This window comes from Pongo pygmaeus, chromosome 14 (genome assembly GCF_028885625.2).
Source record: "Pongo pygmaeus isolate AG05252 chromosome 14, NHGRI_mPonPyg2-v2.0_pri, whole genome shotgun sequence".
NCBI classification, from domain to species: domain Eukaryota; kingdom Metazoa; phylum Chordata; class Mammalia; order Primates; family Hominidae; genus Pongo; species Pongo pygmaeus.
In genome coordinates this window covers 27,101,798-27,121,793 of record NC_072387.2, presented here as the reverse complement: position 1 = coordinate 27,121,793, position 19,996 = coordinate 27,101,798, and the positions used below count along the sequence as shown (strand labels likewise).

The 19,996-nt window shown below is 40.6% G+C and overlaps 1 protein-coding gene across 1 annotated transcript; it reads left to right on the top strand.

Annotated features, from left to right (window-relative positions):
- The first annotated feature begins 2,237 nt into the window (after window positions 1–2,237).
- On the top strand, window positions 2,238–2,666 carry LOC129011935 (small ribosomal subunit protein eS12-like). The gene has a single exon (XM_054447347.2). It carries the CDS (start codon window positions 2,241–2,243, stop codon window positions 2,664–2,666), a length of 426 nt encoding a protein of 141 aa, XP_054303322.1. The 5' UTR covers window positions 2,238–2,240.
- The last annotated feature ends 17,330 nt before the right edge of the window (window positions 2,667–19,996 follow it).

The following is a 19,996-nucleotide window of genomic DNA, read 5'->3' as shown; positions in this document are numbered from 1 at the left end:
ATGGTCTCGAACATTTCTCCTGCCTTGGCTTCCCAAAGTGCTGGGATTATAGGAACCAGCCACCATACCTGGCCTTGTAATTTACTTTAAAATATTTCAGTTGTCCAGCACGGTGGCTCACCGCTGTAACCTCAACACTTTGGGAAGCTGAGAGGGGAGGATCACTTGAGCCCATGAGTTTGAGGTTACAATGAGCTATGATTGTGCTACTGCCCTCCAGCCTGGGCAACATAGTGAGACCCTGTCTTAAAAAAAAAAATGCTGGGCACGGTGGCTTATGCTTACATTCTCAGCACTTTGGGAGGCTGAGGCAGGAGGATCGCTTGAGGCAGAAGTTCAAACCTGCCATAGAGAGGTCTCTAGTATCAAAATATTTTAAAAGTAAAAAACAAAATAAATAAAATACTTCAGCCAACTTTGTGATATCATGTGTGTGCCAATCAGATTCAAATTTAATTATAAGAAGTTCTAGCTAACAGTGTGCTATCAGCATAAAAGGAATGAACTACAGATATACAGAGTAACATGCCTGAATCTCAAAATGCAGTATGCTAAGTGAAAGAAGCTAGACTCAAAAAGCTACATGCTGTATGATTTCATTAGTATGACATTCAGGGAAAGGCAAAACTATAAAGGTAGAAAACAGATCAGTGGCTGTCAAGGGCTGAAAGTTGGGGCAGTTATTTACTACATAGTGGCATGATGGAACATTTTATTTATAAAGCTGTAACATTTAAATATCCTGATGACAAATGGCTTTCCAGAAAGGTAGTCCAGACCTTCAAGACTAATGTATGAGAGTGGCAGCCTCATTTGCCGGCATTAAATGTTCTTCCTTGTCTACAAAAATTACTATATTTTGTTAAATGATTCTTTTATATTTTTATTTATTTATTTATTTATTTTTGAGACAGGGTCTTGTTCTGTCACCCAGGCTGGAGTGCAGTGGCACTATCTTGGCTCACTGCAACCTCTGCCTCCCAAGCTCAATCGATAGTCCCACCTCAGCCTTCCAAGTAGCTGGGACTACAGGTGGGCATTACCACACCAGGCTGATTTCTGTATTTTTTTGTAGAGACAGGGTTTCACTGTGTTGCCCAGGCTGGTCTCAAACTCCTGGGCCCAAGTGATCTGCCCACCTCGGCCTCACAAAGTACTAGGATTACAGGCATGGGACATTTTTATCAAGGGAAATGCTGTGTGTCTTGATTTTGGTGCCTAACTGTATGTATTTGCCAAAACTCATAGAATTATATGCAAAAAAAGTGAATTTTACCATATGTAAATTATATTTCAATAAACTTTAGAAAAAGACTGCACAGTCCACTGTTAACAGATAACTTTTGGCACATTTAAATTTTAGAGTTTATTTGAGCATTCATCAATTCATGAATTGGACAGCATGAAACCAGAAGCAGCTTAGCATTCCCCTGGGAGGGGTGGCAGAGGAAACCTCTATAAAGTGTTCCAGGAAGCAAGACAAAGAAAGCATATCTGATTGGTTAAAGTGTAAAGGCCCTAATTAGAGGTTAGTTGGTGGTTTCTGATTGGTAAAGTCTCTAGTTCTCTTTCACTCTTTACATGGGGCTTCTGTTTGCTTACTAGGAACTTAAACTGCTAAGACCCGCCCCCCCCGCCCCGCACAATCTAATGGCCTCCCAATTAGAACATTTTTAATACCACATTTCACTGTAGGTAAATTTTACCCCAAAAAAAATCCCGGCCGGGCGCGGTGGCTCACGTCTGTAATCCCAGCACTTTGGGAGGCCGAGGCAGGTGGATCACGAGGTCAGGAGTTCAAGACCAGCCTGGCCACATGGTGAAACCCTGTCTCTACTAAAAATACAAAAATTAGCGGGGCATGATGGCGCATGCCTGTAATCCCAGCTACTCGGGAGGCTGAGGCAGGAGAATCGCTTGAACCCGGAAGGCAGAGATTGCAGTGAGCCGAGATTGCGCCACTGCACTCCAGCCTGGGCGACAAAGCAAGACTCCGTCAAAAAAGAAAAAAAGACTGATGAATGGGTGGATGGAGGGATTAGTGGATAGATGTGGGATGATATAAATACAGCAAAACCAGAACCAAGGTCTGTGGTTCTCAAAGTGATGTGCAGGAACCAACAGCATCTGTATCACCTAGAAACTTACTAGAAATGCACTCTTTCCCTGTCGCTGCGAAGTCATGCGGAGGCAGAGGCTTGAGTGAGATCAAGATTCGGCTTCACCGGTAACCCACCGCCATGGCCAAGGAAGGCATTGCTGCTGGAGGTGTAATGGACGTTAATACTGCTTTACAAGAGGTGCTGAAGACTGCCCTCATCCACGATGGCCTAGCACGTGGAATCCGCGAAGCTGCCAAACCCTTAGACAAGCGCCAAGCCCATCTTTATGTGCTTGCATCCAACTGTGATGAGACTGTGTATGTCAAGTTGGCGGAAGCCATTTGTGCTAAACACCAAATCAACTTCATTAAGGTTGATGGCAACAAGAAACTAGGGGAATGGGTAGGCCTCTGTAAAATTGACAGAGAGGGGAAACCTGGTAAAGTGGTTGGTTGCAGTTGTGTAGTAGTTAAGGACTATGGCATCCTTGCTATATGGCATCCTTGCTATGGCATCCTCAGGCCAAGGATGTCCCTCGAAGAGTACTTCAAATGCAAGAAATGAAGAAATAAATCTTTGGCTCAGAAAGAAAGAAAGAAGGAAGGAAGGAAGGAAGAAAGCTAACTAACTTACTAGAAATGCACATTTTGCCTCGTGCGGTGGCTCATGCCTCTAATCCCAGCACTTTGGGAGGCTGAGGTAGGCGGATCATTTGATCTCAGGACTTTGAAAGCAATCTGGGCAACATGGCGAGACCCTGTCTCTACCAAAAATACAAAAAATTAGCTGGGCATGGTGATGCGGGCCTGTGGTACCAACTACTCAGGAGGCTGAGGTGGGAGGATTGCTTGAGCCTGGGGAAGCAGAGGTTGCAGGAGCCAAGATGGTGCCACTGCACTCCGGCCTGGGTGGCAGAGTGAAACTCCCTCTATCTCAAAATAATAGTAGTAATAATAATAATAAAACTCAAACAAAAATGCACATTTTCAGGTCAGACCCACTGAATCAGAGACTCTGGGGGAGGCCCAGCAATCTGTATTTTGACCAGCTCTCCAGGTGATTCTGGTACTAGTTAAAATTTGAGAACTCTTGATGTAGCTGGTGGCATATTGGTGTTCATTGTACATTATCAAGTTTGCTGTTGAATTTTTGTAATAAAATGTTGGGGCAGACAGAAGAATGCGTAGTGCAGGAGTGGTCAGCTAGCATCACATCAGAGGGAAGATCCTTTTCAGGTGGTTATGACTGGTCCCTCTGTTCTCTGTCTCCATCAGCAACCTCAACTTCTCTAACAAGCATACTGGGTATCAAAAATGGGCTTTTATTGACGAAAATAGTGTCTTGTCATTTGGCAAGATAAATGATAGAAATAGGGCACCATTTGGTGAAATTAAAGACATTTGAGTATGGATTGGTCTCTTGCAAAGAGTGGAGAGGCCTGCAGACTGTACTCTGGGGGTCTGGCCTGAGTTGTGAGGGCTTCTCAGCCCAGGGGCCAACCTTTGCATCCTAGGAATGTTGTTGCAACTACCACAGCAAGGGTCTGGACAGAGCAACAAAAAGGAGACAGTGCTAGAACTTCTTTAAGCTTACAGAATAGGTTTTATGAACTGTTTTGTGCTTGCTTTGCTAATAAATGTCTGTCTAATAACTATCTGTGTGTGTGTGTCTGAATTTGGGCTGAGACTTGCTTTCCTTATAAGCTGGTAGTGAGATATGGGAGAACAGGTAATCCTAATCACTTCAGAATTCTTTGGCAGTTACCGTTACCTACCAAAATGAACCTAGGAGCTCTATGATCTAGTTAAGTCAATTATATCAGTAGAAAACAGATTATTTGATATCCAATTAGTTTTGGAAAATTTGTGTGGTTGCTTCACCAGAAGTTCAGCTGTTTACTGCTACTACTTTTAAAATCCGTTTTGTTGTTGTTGTTGTTGTTGTTGTTTTTGACACAGGGTCTTGCTCTGTCACCCAGGCTGGAGTGCAGTGGCACAATCTCAGCTCACTGCAACCTCCACCTCCTAGGCGATTCTCCTGCCTCAGCCTCCCAAGTAGCTAGGATTACAGGCACCCACCACCATGCCCGGCTAATTTTTGTATTTTTAATAGAGACAGGGTTTCGCTATGTTGGCCAGGCTGGTCTCGAACTGGCCTCAAGTGATCTGCCCACCTTGGCCTCCCAAAGTGCTAGGATTACAGGCATGAGCCACCGTGCCTGTCCTAAAATCCCTTTTTAAGCACTGACTGCAAAAATACATGGCTTTTGGGTTTTGTTTTGTTTTTTTTGAAATCTAGTTAGGATTTATTAAAGCCTTCTTTTGTTAGCCAGACTTCTCCTTTTTCCAAATTTTTGAAAAATATTTACTGATTACTCCAGAAATGTCATTGCATTTGGAAGGAAACCAAATGACCTGCCATACATTGTAATCATGCCTAATATTTAATTCTACATTAAGCCTTTTACCAGGCTGCCCCTTCATGAAAGGGACACAAGTCTAGGGATTTCTAGCTGAAATTCAGCATTCTCTTTTGTTATGAATGTAGGCAGCACATCCAAGTATATTAGCAGTACCTGTGACTTTGTCTCCCAGAGAAATCATAGATATTTTCATATGACATTATAATTGTTGTAGTTATTCTTCAAATACCATTTATGGTTAATCTTACTTCAAAACTATGGAAGTTGCTAGATCTCCCATCAGATTCTAATGCATGAATAAACACACACACACATATCACTACATAATCAGATTTTTAAAATGTATGAAGATATGGTTTGGCTGTGTCCCCACCCAAATCTCATCTTGAATTGTAGTTCCCATAATCTCCATGTGTCCTGGGAGGGACCAAGTGGAGGTAATTGAATCACGGTGGCGGTTTCCCTCATTCTGTTCTTGTGATAGTGAGTTCTCACGAGATCTGATGGTTTATAAGGGGCCTCCCCCTTCGCTGTAACTCATTCTCCTTCCTGCCACCGTATGAGTAAGGACGTTTTTTTCCCCTTCCACCGAGGTTGTAAGTTTCCTGAGGCCTCCCCTGTCATGCTGAACTGTGAGTTAATTAAACCTCTTTCTTTTTTAAATTACCCAGCCTCAGGTGTGTCTTTATTGGCAGCGGGAGAATGGACTAATACACATGATCGTGGTTATTTCAATAACATTGGTTTCCTTTGTAATCATATGTATTTTATTTTATTTTATGCATTAGAAAATCTTCTGAGAAGTGTCCACAGACTTCCCTGGACTGTCAAAGGGTTCATGGCTCAGAAAAGATTCAGAATCCCTGCCTAGCCAGACTGAGAGGTGTTTTGCTGAAATTTACTTCTGAAGCATGTAAAGATTGGAAACTCCTCTTAAGGATCTGCCAGACAGACTTCAGCAATTATTCTGAATTCAGAGGAGTTGGATGAAGGGATGATGGCAAAGTGCAGGACAATGGAAAACAACAGTTGCTCAAGAAACCAGACCAGAAGAGGAGGCATCTACCTCAGTTCTTTCCTGTCACCTCCTTCAATGTTCCACCGTGCCTCCCATCTGGACTGGACCTGGTGATTTCCTAGTATTTCGTTGTTACAGTAATATCCTTTTCTATTAAAAGATAATAATCCTCAAATTCCTCACTTTTGGTATGAGCCTCAGTATTTTTGTGGTACCAAAACAAGAGTAGATTTTTTACAAACGTATTGCATAGTTTTCACTGAAGTTCACCTTAGCCGATCATACAGAAATGCATGATAAACTGCTCCTGGGCTGGGCAAGGTGGCTTATGCCTATAATCCCAGGTATGGGCTTTGGAAGGCCGAAGCAGGAGGGCTGCTTAAGCCCAGGAGTTCCAGACCAGCTTGGGCAACACAGTGAGGCCCCCATCTCATTTAATAAATAAATAAATAAACCCTGCTTCCCTTTGCTGGCTGTGCAACCTAACTGGAAGCTTTTCCACGCTCAAGATGAATATAATGTGTGTAATAAAAGGAAGGAGAGGGGAGGAAGAAGAGGAGAAGAAGAAGAAGGAAAGAAAAAGAGGCCGGGCGCAGTGGCTCACGCCTGTAATTCCAGCACTTTGGGAGGCCAAGGTGGGTGGATCACTTGAGATCAGGAGTTCGAGACCAGCCTGGCCAACATGGTGAAACCCCATCTCTACTAAAAATACAAAAATTAGTTGGACGTGGTGGTGGTGCCTGCAATCCCAGGTATGTGGGAGGCTGAGGCAGGAGAATTGCTTGAACCTGGGAGGCAGAGGTTGCAGTGAGTCGAGATTCTGCCACTGCACTCCAGCCTGGCCGACGGAGTAAGACTCCATCTCAAAAAAAAAAAAAAAAAAAAAAAGGGCCAGGTACAGTGGTTCACGCCTGTAATCCCAGCACTTTGGGAAGCCGAGGCAGGCAGATCACAAGGTCAGGAGTTCAAGACCAGCCTGGCCAAGAAACCAGCTTGGCCAATATGGTGAAATCTTGTCTCTACTAAAAATACAAAAATTAGCCAGGAGTGGTGGTGGGCACCTGTAATCCCAGGTACGCCGGGGGCTGAGGCAGAATTGTTTGAACTCAGGAGGCAGAGGTTGTAGTGAGTGGAGATCACGCCATTGCACTTCAGCCTGGGTGACAGAGCGAGATTCCAACAAAAGAAAAGAAAAGAGAGAGAGAGAGAGAGAGAGAGAAAAGAAAGAAAGAAAGAAAGAAAGAAAGAAAGAAAGAAAGAAAGAAAGAAAGAAAGAAAGAAAGAAAGAAAGAAAGAAAGATTCCTGTTTACTAAATGCATTTTAAACTAAAGGTGCTTGCTGATTGACACCCTCTAATTAACTTTTATTTACTATAGTAAGAACATTTAACATGAGCTGTACTCTTTTAGCAGATTTTCAAGCATGCAATACAGTATTGTTAACCACAGGCACAATGTTGTACAGCAGATCTCTAGAACTTAAGTCATCCTGCATAACTGAAACTTTAAACCCTTTGAAGGGCAACTCCACATCTCCTCCTCCTGCAGCTCCTGGCAACCACCATTCTACTCTCCACTGCTTTTTTTTTTTTTTTTTTGAGATGAAGTCTTGCTCTGTCAGCCAGGCTGGAATGCAGTGGCACAATCTCGGCTCACTGCAACCTCCGCCTCCTGGGTTCAAGCGATTCTCCTGCCTCAGCCTCCCAAGTAGCTGGGATTACAGACACCCGCCACTGGGCCTGGCTAATTTTCATATTTTTAGTAGAGACAGGGTTTCACCATGTTGGCCAGGCTGGTCTTGAACTCCTGACCTCAGGCATTCCGCCTGTCTCCAGCTCCCAAAGTGCTGGGATTACAGATGTGAGCCAGCGCACCCAGCCCTCTACCCTCCACTTCTACAAGTTTGACCATTTTAGATCCCTCATGTTGTAGAATCGTGCCACATTTATCCTTCTGTGACCGGCTTGTTTCTCTTAGCTTCATGTCCTCAAGCTTCATCCATATTGTCATACATTGCAGGATTTTCTTCTTTTTAAAGGCTGAGTGATATTGCATTGTATATGTGGATCATACTTTATTTATCCATCCATTCATTGATGGACATCAGGTTGTTTCTACATCTTTTTGTTGTTGTTTGTTTGTTTTGTTGGTTGTTTTATTTTTGAGAGAGGGGTCTTGCTATATTGCCAAGGCTGTTCTCGTCCTACTGGGTTCAAGCAATTCTCTGGTCTCAGCCTCCTGAGTAGCTGGGATGACAGGCACTGGCCACCATGCCCGGCTCTTTCTCCATCTTGGCTTTTGTGAATAGAGCAGCCATAACGTAAGAGAGCAAATATTTCTTCAAGATCCTAATTTTAACTCTTTAGGATAAATATCCAAAAGTGGAACTGCTGAGTTATATGGTGGTTCTATGTTTAGTTTTTTGAGAAACTCCATATGATTTTCTATAGTGGCTACACTATTTTACATTCCCACCAACAGTGTGGAACAGTTCCAATTTCTCCACATCCTTGCTAATATTTATCTTTTTATCTTTTAAAAAATAGACATTTTTAGCCAAGTGCTGTGGCTCAAGCCTGTAATCCCATCATTTTGTGAGGCCAAAGGAAGAGGATAGCTTGAGATCAGGAGTTCAAGATCGGCTCTGGCAACTTAGCAAGACCCCGGTCTATACAAAACAAAAGAAATTAGCTGGATGTGGTTGAGGCTGCAGTGAGCCAAGACTGCACTACTGCACTCTAGCCTGGGCAACAGAGTGAGACCCTGTCTCAAAAATTAACATAAATAAATAAATAAATAAATAAATAAATAAATAATAAAATTGCCATTCTAACAGCTGCCAGATGATATCTTACTGTAATTTTGGTTTTCATTTCCCTGATGATTAGTGATGTTCAGCATCTTTTTATGCACCTGTCGGCCATTTGTATGTCTTCTTTGGAGAAATGTCTATTCAAGTTTTTTTGGCCATTTGAAAATTAGGTTATTTGTTTTTTTGTTACTGTGTTGAAGATGTTTCTTATTTTTTTTATATTAACCCCTTATCAAATACATGGTTTGCAAATATTTTCTCCTATTCCATAGGTTGACTTTTTACTGTGTTGTTGTTTCCTTTGCTGCATAGAGGCTTTTTAGCTTAACGTAGTTCACTTATTTAATTTTGCCTTTGTTGCCTGTGCTTTTGGTGTCATATCTAAGAAATTATTGCCAAGACCAATGTCACAAAGATTTTCCCTATGTTTTCTTCTAGAAATTTTACAGTTTCAGGTCTAATGCTTAACTATTTAATCCACTTTGAGTTAATATTTGTGTATGATATAAGTTAAGGGTTCAGTTTCACTCTTTTGCATGAGGATATCCAGTTTTTATAGTATCATTTATTGAAGAGACTATTATTTCCCCATTGTGTATTTTTGGCATCCTTGTTGAGAATCAGTTGATCCTATATGGGTGGGTTTATTTACAGGCTCTCTATTCTGTTCCATTATACTATATTTATGTCACTATGCTAATACCATGCTATTTTAATAATTGTTTATTTAAAATATATTTTGAAACCAGGGAATGTGATGCCTCCAGCTTTTTCCTTTCTCAAGATTGTTTTGTCTATTCCAGATCCCTTGTGGTTCCATAGGAATTTCAGGGTTTTTTTTTTCCTAATTCTGTGAAAAACACTATTGGGATTTTGATAAGGATTGTATTGAATCTGTAGATTGCTTTGGGTAGTATGGACATTTTAACAATATTAAGTCTTCTAATCCATGGTCATGAGATTTTTTTCCCATTTATTTATGTATCCTTTAATTTCTTTCATCAATGTTTTATAGTTTTCAGTACACAAATCTTTCACCTCTTTAGTTTATTTCTATTTTATTATTTTTGATGCTATTGTAAATGGCATTGTTTTCTTAATTTCCTCTTAAAATAGATCATTGTTAGTGTATAGAAATGCAACTGATGGCCAGGCGTGGTGGCACACGCCCATAATCCCAGCACTTTGGGAGGCCAAGGCAGGCAGATTACTTCAGGTCAGGAGTTCGAGACCAGTCTGACCAATATGGTGAAACCCCATCTCTATAAAAATACAAAAATTAGGCTGGGCATAGTGGTGTGCACCTGTAATTCCAGCTGCTCAGGAGGCAGATGCAGGAGAATCTCTTGAACCCGGCAGGTGGAGGTTGCGGTGAGCTGAGATCATGCCACTGCACTCCAGCCTGGGCGACAGAGCAAGACTATCTCAAAAAAAAAAAAAAAAAATGCAATTGATTCTTGTATGTCTATTTTTTATCCTTCATCTTTATAGAATTTATTAGTTCTACAGTTTTGTGTGTGTGTGTGTGTGTTGCGGGTGTTGGGGGGCCTTTAGTGTTTTCTACATATAAGATTATGTCATCTGCAAACAGAGATAATTTTAACTCTTCTTTTCTAATGTGGATGCCTTTTATTTCTTTTGTGAAGTCCTAATTGCTCTGGCTAGGACTTCCAGTACTATGTTGAATAAGAGTGAGGAGAGTAGGTGTCCTTGCCTTGTGAATTTGATGTTTACTGTGGGCTTTTCATTTATGGCCATTATTATATTGAGGTAATTTCTTTTGTTCCTAATTTGTTGAAAGTGTTTATCATGAAAGGTGCTGAATTGTGGCAAATGCTTTTTCTGCCTCTGTTAAGATGACATGTGGTTTTTACTCTTCCCTCTTTTATTGTGGTATATCACTTTAATTGATTTTCATATGCTGAACTATCCTTGCATCCTAGAGACCAATTCCATTTGGTCATGGTGTATCGTCCTTTTAATGTATTGTTGTATTCAGTTTGCTAGCATTTTGTGGAGGATTTTTGCATCCCTACTCATTAGTGATATTGGTCTGTAGTTTTCTGTTTTTGTAGTATCTTTGTCTGGCTTTGGTATCAGGTAATGCTGCCCTTATAAAATGAAATTGGAGGTATTTCTTTCTCTTCAATTTTTTGGAAGAGTTTGAGAAGGTGTTTATTCTACTTTAAATATTTGCTAGAATTCACCAGTGAAGCCATCTGATCCATGGCTTTATTTTGATTCCGATTCACTCTCCTTACTAGTCATAGTTCTGATCCGATTTTCTGTTTCTTCATGGTTCAGTCTTGGTAGGTTGTATGTTTCTAGAAAATTCTCCACTTCTAGATTATCTAATTTGTTGGCATATAATTTTTCATAGTAGTCTGTTATGATTCTTTTCATTTCTGTGGCATCGGTTGTAATGCCTCCTCTTTCATTTCTGATTTTGAGTGTTTTCTCTTTTTTTCTAATTTAGTTTAGCTAAACATTTGTCAGTTTTGTTTACCTCTTCAAAAACCAGTTCTTAACTGTTATTTTTTCCATTGTTTTAAGTTCTCTATTTCATTTACTTCGGTGCTATTCTTTATTTTTGCCCCGCTTCTGACTTTGGATAGTTTGTTCTTTTTCTATTTCTTTGAGGTATAAAGTTACATTGTTTATTTGAGATAGTTCTTCCTTTTAACATAGGCATTTATTACTAAAAACATCTCCCTTAGTACTGCTTTTGCTATATCCCATAAGTTTTGGTATGTTGTGTTTTCATTTTCTTTTTTTCTTTTTTTTTTTTTGAGACAGAGTCTCACCCCGTTGCCCAGGCTGGGGTGCAATGGCAGGATCTCAGCTCACTGCAACCTCTGCCTCCTGGATTCAAATGATTCTCCTGCCTCAGCCTCCCGAGTAGCTGGGATTACAGGTGTGTGCCACCATGCCCAGCTAAATTTTTTTGTATTTTTAGTAGAGACAGGGTTTCACCATGTTGGCCAGGCTGGTCTCGAACTTCTGACCTCATGATCCTCCCTCCTCGGCCTCCCAAAATGCTGGGATTACAGGCATGAGCCACCTCACCGGGCCTCATTTTTATTTGTCTCAAGATTCACTTGTTAACTTTATGTGTCTCAAGATTAATTTTCTAATTTCCCTTTTGATTTCTTCTTTGATCCAGTGGTTGTTCAGTAGTACGTTTTTGAATTTTCATGTATTTGTGAATTTTCCAGTTTTCCTTTGTTACTGATCAATAGATCATTGTGGCTAGAAAAGATACTTGGTTTTCTTTCTTTCTTTCCTTCCTTCCTTCCTTCCTTCTTTCTTTCTTTCTCTTTCTTCTTCCTTCCTTCTTTTTTCTTTTCTTTTCTTTTTTTGCCAGGGTCTTGCTCTCTCTCCCAGGCTGGTGTGCAGCGGTACAATCTTGGCTCACTGCAACCTCTGCCTTCCCCGCTTAAGCCATCCTCCCACCTCTGCCTCCTGAGTAGCTGGGACTACAGGTGTGTGCCACCAGGCCCATCTAATTTTTTTGTATTTTTCATAGAGACAGGGTTTCACCATATTGATCAGGCTGGTCTTGAACTCTTGACCTCAGGTCATCCGCCCACCTCGGCCCCCCAAAGTGCTGGGATTACAGGCATGAGCCACCACACCCAGTCTTATTGGTATTTTTATATATTTTTCTATACATGTTTATTCAGATCTTTATTTATGCTTTAATTGGGTTATTTGTCTTTTTATTGTTGAGTTGTAAGATTTCTTATATATTCTGAGGACTAATCCTTACTAAATATATGATTTGCAAATATTTTCTTCCATTCTGTGTGGTCTTTGTGCTTTCTTGACACTCCTTTGATGTACAAAAGCTTTGAATTTTGATGAAGTCTAATTTATCTATGTTTTCTTTTGTTGCTTGTGCTTTTACTGTCATATCTAAGAAATGTTACCAAATCCAAGGTCACAAAGATTCACCCTTATGTTTTCTTCTAAGGAGTTTTATACCTTGTGATGTTGAGTACTGAGTGCCAACTTGATTGGATTGAAGGATGCAAAGTATTGTTCCTGGATGTGTCTGTGAAGGTGTTGCCAAGGAGATTAACATTTGTGTCAGTGGACTGGGAAAGGCAGACCCACCCTCAATCTGGGTGGGCACAATCTAATCAGCTGCCAGCAAGGCCGGAATAAAAACAAGCAGAAGAACGTGAAAAGGCTAGACTGGCTTAGCCTCCCACACAGGCAGAAGAGCATGAAAAGACTAGACTGGCTTAGCCTCCCAGCCTACATATTTCTCCCATGCTGGATGCTTCCTGCCCTCGAACATTGGACTCCCAGTTCTTCAGCTTTGGAACTCAGACTGGCTTCCTTGCTCCTCAGCTTGTAGACAGCCTATTGTGGGGCCTTGTGATCATGTGAGTTAATACTCCTTAATAAACTCCCCTTTAATAAACTCCCCTTAATAAACTCTCAAAAAAAAAGAAAAATCAGTTGGTAATAGATGTATGGATTTATTTGTGGATTCTTAATTTGATTCCGTTGATTCTATTCCTTGTTTGTTTGTTTTTTGAGATGGAGTCTTGCTCTGTTGCCCAGGCTGGAGGGCAGTGGCGCCATCTCGGCTCACTGCAACCTCCATCTCCTGGTTTAAACCGATTCTCCTGCCTCAGCCTCCCGAGTAGCTGGGATTACAGGCAGGTGCCACCACGCCTGGCTAATTTTTTGTATTTTTAGTAGAGATGGGGTTTCACTGTGTTAGCCAGGATGGTCTTGATCTCCTGACCTCGTGATCTTCCCACCTCGGCCTCCCAAAGTGATGGGATTACAGGCGTGAGCCACCGTGCCTGGCCCATTGATTCTATTCTTATGCCAGTACCATACTATCTTGATTACTGTAGTTTCGTAGTAGAGTTTGAAATTAATAATTCAACTTTTTTTCTTCAAGATTGTTTTAGCTGTTGTGGTCCCTTGCAATTCCATATGAATTTTAGGGCCAGCTTATCCATTTCCATAATTCAAAATTTGGAATTTTGATTGGGTTGCATTGAATCTGTAGATCAATTTTGGAATTACTTTCATTGTAACAATATTAAATTATTCAATCCATGAACAAAGACGTATTTCCATTTATTTAGGTCTATGTACTTTAATTTCTTTCAAAAATGTTTTGCAGTTTTCAGTGTACAAGTCTCGTGCCTCTTGCTTTAATTTATCCCTAAGTATTTTATTCTTTTTGATGTTATCGTGTGGATTTTTTAATTAATTTTATTTTCAGATTTGCTATGGTTTGGATGTGATTTGTCCCTGCCAAAATTCATGTTGAAATTTGATTCCCAATGTGGCTATGTTGGGAGGTGGAGCCTAGTGGGAAGTGTTTACGTAATGGGGGGAGATCCCTCAGGAATAGTCTAAGGCCAGCTCATGGGAGCGAGGGAGTTCTTGCTTTTTCAGGAATGGATTCGTTCTTATGAGACCAGGTTGTTATAAAATGAGGTTTCTTCTCCTGTTTGGTCCCTTTTCCATACAAACCTCCTCTCCCTTTGACTTTCTACCATGTTACGGTACAGCAGAAAAGTCATCACAAGAAGCCAGTGCCATACCCCTGAACTTTCCAGCCTGCAGAATCATAAGCTAAATAAACCTCTTTTCTTTATAAATTACCCAGTCTCAGTTATTCTGATATAGCAACATAAAATGGACTAAGACGAGGCTGCTCCATTGCTAGTGTATAGAAATACCATTGATTTTTACTTATTGCCTTTCTATCCTGCTACTGGACTCATTTATTAGGTCTAATAGTTTTGTGTATGTACATGTGTATTATTTAGGTTTTCTATGGAGAAGATCATGTCACATGAAATCAATATAATTTTACTTCTTCCTTTCTAATCTGGATACCTTTTATTTTTTAATGTCCTTATTTTTTAGAAATAAATACTGAAATACAGACAAAAATGATATCTGAGATTTGCTTCAGAATAATAGGGTAGTGGAGGCAAGCAAGAAGTATAGATGAAAGAAGATATGCCATCAGTTGTTAATTGTTGAAGCAGGGTGATGGGCATGTGGGTTCATAATATTAATCTCTTTACTTTTGTGAATGCTTTAAAATTTCCACTAAAGGCCAGGCGTGGTAGCTTATGCCTGTAATTCCAGCACTTTGGGAGGCTGAGGCGGGCGGATGCCCTGAGGTCAGGAGTTCGTGACCAGCCTGGCCAACGTGGCAAAATCCCATCTCTACTTAAAAATACAAAAAATTAGCCGGGCATGGTGGTATGCACCTGTAGTCCAGCTACTCAGGAGGCTGAGTTAGGAGAGTTGCTGGAAGCTGGGAGGCGGAGGTTGCAGTGAGCCAAGATTGCATGGCTGCACTCCAGCCTGGGCAACAGACCGAGACTCCGTCTCAAAAAAAATAAATAAATAAAATAAAACAAAATAAAATTTTCACTAAAAATGAAATGGACATGTCTAGAGCCATCACAGATTTTTTTTTTTTTTTTTTTTTTTTTTTTTTTTTGAGATGGAGTCTTACTCTGTCACCCAGGCTGGAGTGCAGTGGCACAATCTCGGCTCACTGCAAGCTCCGCCTCCCGGGTTCACACAATTCTCCTGCCTCAGCCTCCCCAGTAGCTGGGACTATAAGCGCCTGCCACCAGGCCCAGCTAATTTTTTGTATTTTTAGTAGAGACGGGGTTTCACCGTGTTAGCCAGGATGGTCTCGATCTCCTGACCTCATGATCTGCCCACCTGGGCCTCCCAAAGTGCTGGGATTACAGGCGTGAGCCACCGTGCCTGGCCCAAGCCATCACAGATTTTGAACTCAGAATCTCTGAGATAAGTGATTAAGGCATCTGCTTTTTTAACAAGCTCCTCCGACTATGCCTACAGACAATACTGTTTGAAGATTCCAGCCCCAGTCTGTGAATTACAAATGAACAGAGTTTCTCGTATCCCAGTCTAGGATACATTCCAGGTTTTCACCACACTGGTGAAAGGTGCCTTTGCTGTCTCATTTGTCGGCTCCCTTTGGCAAACCCAGACCTGTGTTCAGGAAGTGGTGATGAAGCCCTTCCCTTCACCTTCACAAAAAGCTGTGATTTAGCGCAGTGTTATTTATATATTAACCTATTGTATATTTTCTTTGCTGGGAATGGTAAATTTTATTAATTTACCAGTCAATAATTAGACCACTTCTACAAACAAACAAACAAAGCTGTGAGGTCAAGCATAAATTGTTGAATTGATTTTTAAATTCATATTCCACTTATTCATACGTTCTGTCTTATCACTATCAAATACCACAACCTTAAGTGGTAATTTGTCTTCAAACCAAATATCAGTTAACTGTGCAGTCACACAAACTGATTTTTTTTTTTTTTGCTTCTTACCAATAGCAGTTTAACAAAAGCATATTTTTCTTTTTAGAATTCAATAAGAAAAAATATTTATTTCTGCCTTCCAGATTTTGGGGGTGAAATAGCTAGCTCTCTGAAGCTAATTTTTGGGTTGCTATTTTAAAATCACGTTTCCAAGCCTAGGAACCTGTGTTTAAACCACGCAAACTGTCCACCAGAGCTGCCCCTGAGTTCCTCGTTTGTGCTTTCTGTACAGCTGGCCCCATTTGAACTTTAGATTCTGATGGAGCCCTGGATTTCTATATGATATCCTCTGAGCACTTAAGCCCTTGCTTTGTCAGCGTATTACATTGAGCTTCTTGTTGTTCTGTTGCTCTATAAAAAGCATCCTGTCATTACCTCTCTCCTATGGGGGGGCTCTCTCCATCGGTCTATTCTGCTCGTTCACTTCATAGTCCCTTGGCACAAAAGTGCTCAGTAGATGCTATTGGCTGACATCCAGTCCTAGACAATCTTATTAACTGGCACACCTACAAAAACTAAGTATTATATTATTATGGGATCTTGAAGGCATTTTAAAGAACACAGTAACTATATGCCAAAGAGGCTAGGAGAGCTTTCACCCAATGGCTGTTTTATTACCCCTGCATTGCCCAGATTTATGCTCAGCATTTAGCATGGAGCAATGAACGCAACTTTAAATATGAGATTTGTTTTCAGCTGAGCAGACAAGTGTTTGTTTTTTACACAAATGAAAACCTGTACGTCAGTGTTTTGTCATTTGTGCTTTTTTGTAGAACTCACATATGATGACTTCATTGCAGATTAACGTCCAGCACTGCCAGGGAATTTTCAGGGCTGAGCCCCTCGAACTGGCATTTGTCCTGGGTCAGCCCACTGGCATTTGTGATAATGCCCATTAGATAGGAGGACTGTTTCCTGAAGTGAAAGAGCAAATTCCTCCAAGCATTCTCCGTGGTGTGAGGAATTGCTTCTCAAGGAAGGAATTGAAATCATTTGACCATTTCTCCTCACCCATAGTCTCAGTTTCCTGACATTCTGAGTTTTGCAGTGACACATTCTTTTGGGTATGTGAACTGACCAAACGGGATGTTGCCTCACAAAGCATGTTGCAGGGAGCTGCCTGCCTGAACCACTCTCACCTCTAATTTCCAGCTGAGAGGCCGTCGTGCACACACACACACGTGTGTGTGTGTGTGTAGGTCTTCTCTTGACAAAGGATAGCATTAATTTGATGAATTCAGTTAATTACGTGATGGATATAAAAACAAACCTCCAAAAAGGGTGAAGTGGTAACATAATACATGGGATACCAGCAAGTTCAAAGTTATCTTCTCGTATTTTCCAGTCTAACCTGTAAATCCTATATTTCTTCTCTTTGTATGATAGCGCTAAAGAAAAACTAGGATTATCCCTGAACCAGAACCCTGAATTTCAGAGATCCTCCATAATACATTGCTCTACTCTTGCCAAACAAAATACTTTCAGGCCCTAGAATGGCTTAGAATTAATTCCACAGTTGGCAGTGGTGATGTTCAAGTTGTGGTGTTCCTTCCTAAGGTTAGGGAAATTCCATTCAAAGTCCCCAAATTCTTTTAGATTTCTGGCATGTACAGCATGCAGAATTTAATATAGCTAAGTAGTTTTATTTTTAAAACTATTCAATATCAGTGGGATGTTTGTCACAACTATGCCTTACTTAAGATCATCATAAATGCCTTTTTTTTAGACGTTCTGTTCACAATCCTAGGAACGCACAGCTATGGGCTTTAATTGGCAGCATATGGTGCCATTACCTTCTGTAGAAATGCATTTCCCTCCCCAAATTTGATGTTAATAATTTGATTCATTAGACTTAAAATTCACAGAAAGGTTATTGGCTTATCTTTCCTTCTAAAATATTGTTTTCACTCTGTTGATACTTGGTAAGCTCCAGCTCTTCCCAATTTTTCTTTGGATAAAAGGTTTATTTATTCAATGAACACCTACCACATGCCAGGGACTTCACATATACTACCTCGTTTCATCCTCATATCACTAAGAAACAGATATAAATACCTGCTTTACAAATGAAAAAAACAAGCCTTTGATGTTTTAAGAAACTTGGTTAAGATCTCACAACCAGCGAAATGTGTTGGCTCCAAAGCCCGGGTCTTTCCCAGATACTCAGCAGCCTCCCAGACCAGAGGCCATATGCTTGCAATATAAGATCAGGAAAAGCTTCCTGAAGGAAGTGGCAGGATTGGGAGGAGTTTTTTGTTGTTTTTTTTTATTATACTTCAAGTTTTAGGGTACATGTGCACAATGTGCAGGTTAGTTACATATGTATACATGTGCCATGCTGGTGTGCTGTACCCATTAACTCGTCACTTAGCATTAGGTATATCTCCTAATGCTATCCCTCCCCGCTCCCCCCACTCCACAACAGTCCCCAGAGTGTGATGTTCCCCTTCCTGTGTCCATGTGTTCTCATTGTTCAATTCCCATCTATGAGTGAGAACATGCAGTGTTTGGTTTTTTGTCCTTGCGATAGTTTACTGAGAATGATGATTTCCAATTTCATCCATGTCCCTACAAAGGACATGAACTCATCCTTTTTTATGGCTGCATAGTATTCCATGGTGTATATGTGCCACATTTTCTTAATCCAGTCTATCATTGTTGGACATTTGGGTTGGTTCCAAGTCTTTGCTATTGTGAATAGTGCCGCAATAAACATAACATGTGCATGTGTCTTTATAGCAGCATGATTTATAGTCCTTTGGGTATATACCCAGTAATGGGATGGCTGGGTCAAATGGTATTTCTAGTTCTAGATCCCTGAGGAATCGCCACACTGACTTCCACAATGGTTGAGCTAGTTTACAGTCCCACCAACAGTGTAAAATTGTTCCTATTTCTCCACATCCTCTCCAGCACCTGTTGTTTCCTGACTTTTTAATGATTGCCATTCTAACTGGTGTGAGATGGTATCTCATTGTGGTTTTGATTTGCATTTCTCTGATGGCCAGTGATGATGAGCATTTTTTCATGTGTCTTTTGGCTGCATAAATGTCTTCTTTTGAGAAGTGTCTGTTCATATCCTTTGCCCACTTTTGATGGGGTTGCTTGTTTTTTTCTTGTAAATTTGTTTGAGTTCATTGTAGATTCTGGATATTAGCCCTTTGTCAGATGAGTAGGTTGTGAAAATTTTCTCCCATTTTGTAGGTTGCCTGTTCACCCTGATGGTAGTTTCTTTTGCTGTGCAGAAGCTCTTTAGTTTAATTAGATCCCATTTGTCAATTTTGGCTTTTGTTGCCATTGCTTTTGGTGTTTTAGACATGAAGTCCTTGCCCATGCCCATGTCCTGAATGGTAAAGCCTAGGTTTTCTTCTAGGGTTTTTATGGTTTTAGGTCTAACATGTAAGTCTTTAATCCATCTTGAATTAATTTTTGTATAAGGTGTAAGGAAGGGATCCAGTTTCAGCTTTCTACATATGGCTAGCCAGTTTTCCCAGCACCATTTATTAAATAGGGAATCCTTTCCCCATTGCTTGTTTTTCTCAGGTTTGTCAAAGATCAGATAGTTGTAGATATGCGGCTTTATTTCTGAGGGCTCTGTTCTGCTCCATTGATCTATATCTCTGTTTTGGTACCAGTACCATGCTGTTTTGGTTACTGTAGCCTTGTAGTAGAGTTTGAAGTCAGGTAACGTGATGCCTCCAGCTTTGTTCTTTTGGCTTAGGATTGACTTGGCGATGCGGGCTCTTTTTTGGTTCCATATGAACTTTAGGGTGGTTTTTTCCAATTCTGTGAAGAAAGTTATTGGTAGCTTGATGGGGATGGCATTGAATCTATAAATTACCTTGGTCAGAATGGCCATTTTCACGATATTGATTATTCCTACCCATGAGCATGGAATGTTCTTCCATTTGTTTGTATCCTCTTTTATTTCCTTGAGCAGTGGTTTGTAGTTCTCCTTGAAGAGGTCCTTCACATCCCTTGTAATTTGGATTCCTAAGTATTTTATTCTCTTTGAAGCAGTTGTGAATGGGAGTTCACTCATGATTTGGCTCTCTGTTTGTGTGTTATTGGTGTATAAGAATGCTTGTGATTTTTGTACATTGATTTTGTATCCTGAGACTTTGCTGAAGTTGCTTATCAGCTTAAGGAGATTTTGGGCTGAGACAATGGGGTTTTCTAGATATACAATCATGTTGTCTGCAAACAGGGACAATTTGACTTCCTCTCTTCCTAATTGAATACCCTTTATTTCCTTCTCCTGCCTAATTGCCCTGGCCAGAACTTCCA

What these genes read in the sequence shown, in the direction of transcription:
- LOC129011935 (XM_054447347.2), top strand. Translation starts at nt 2,241, where the DNA reads ATGGCCAAGGAAGGCATTGCTGCTGGAGGTGTAATGGACGTTAATACT.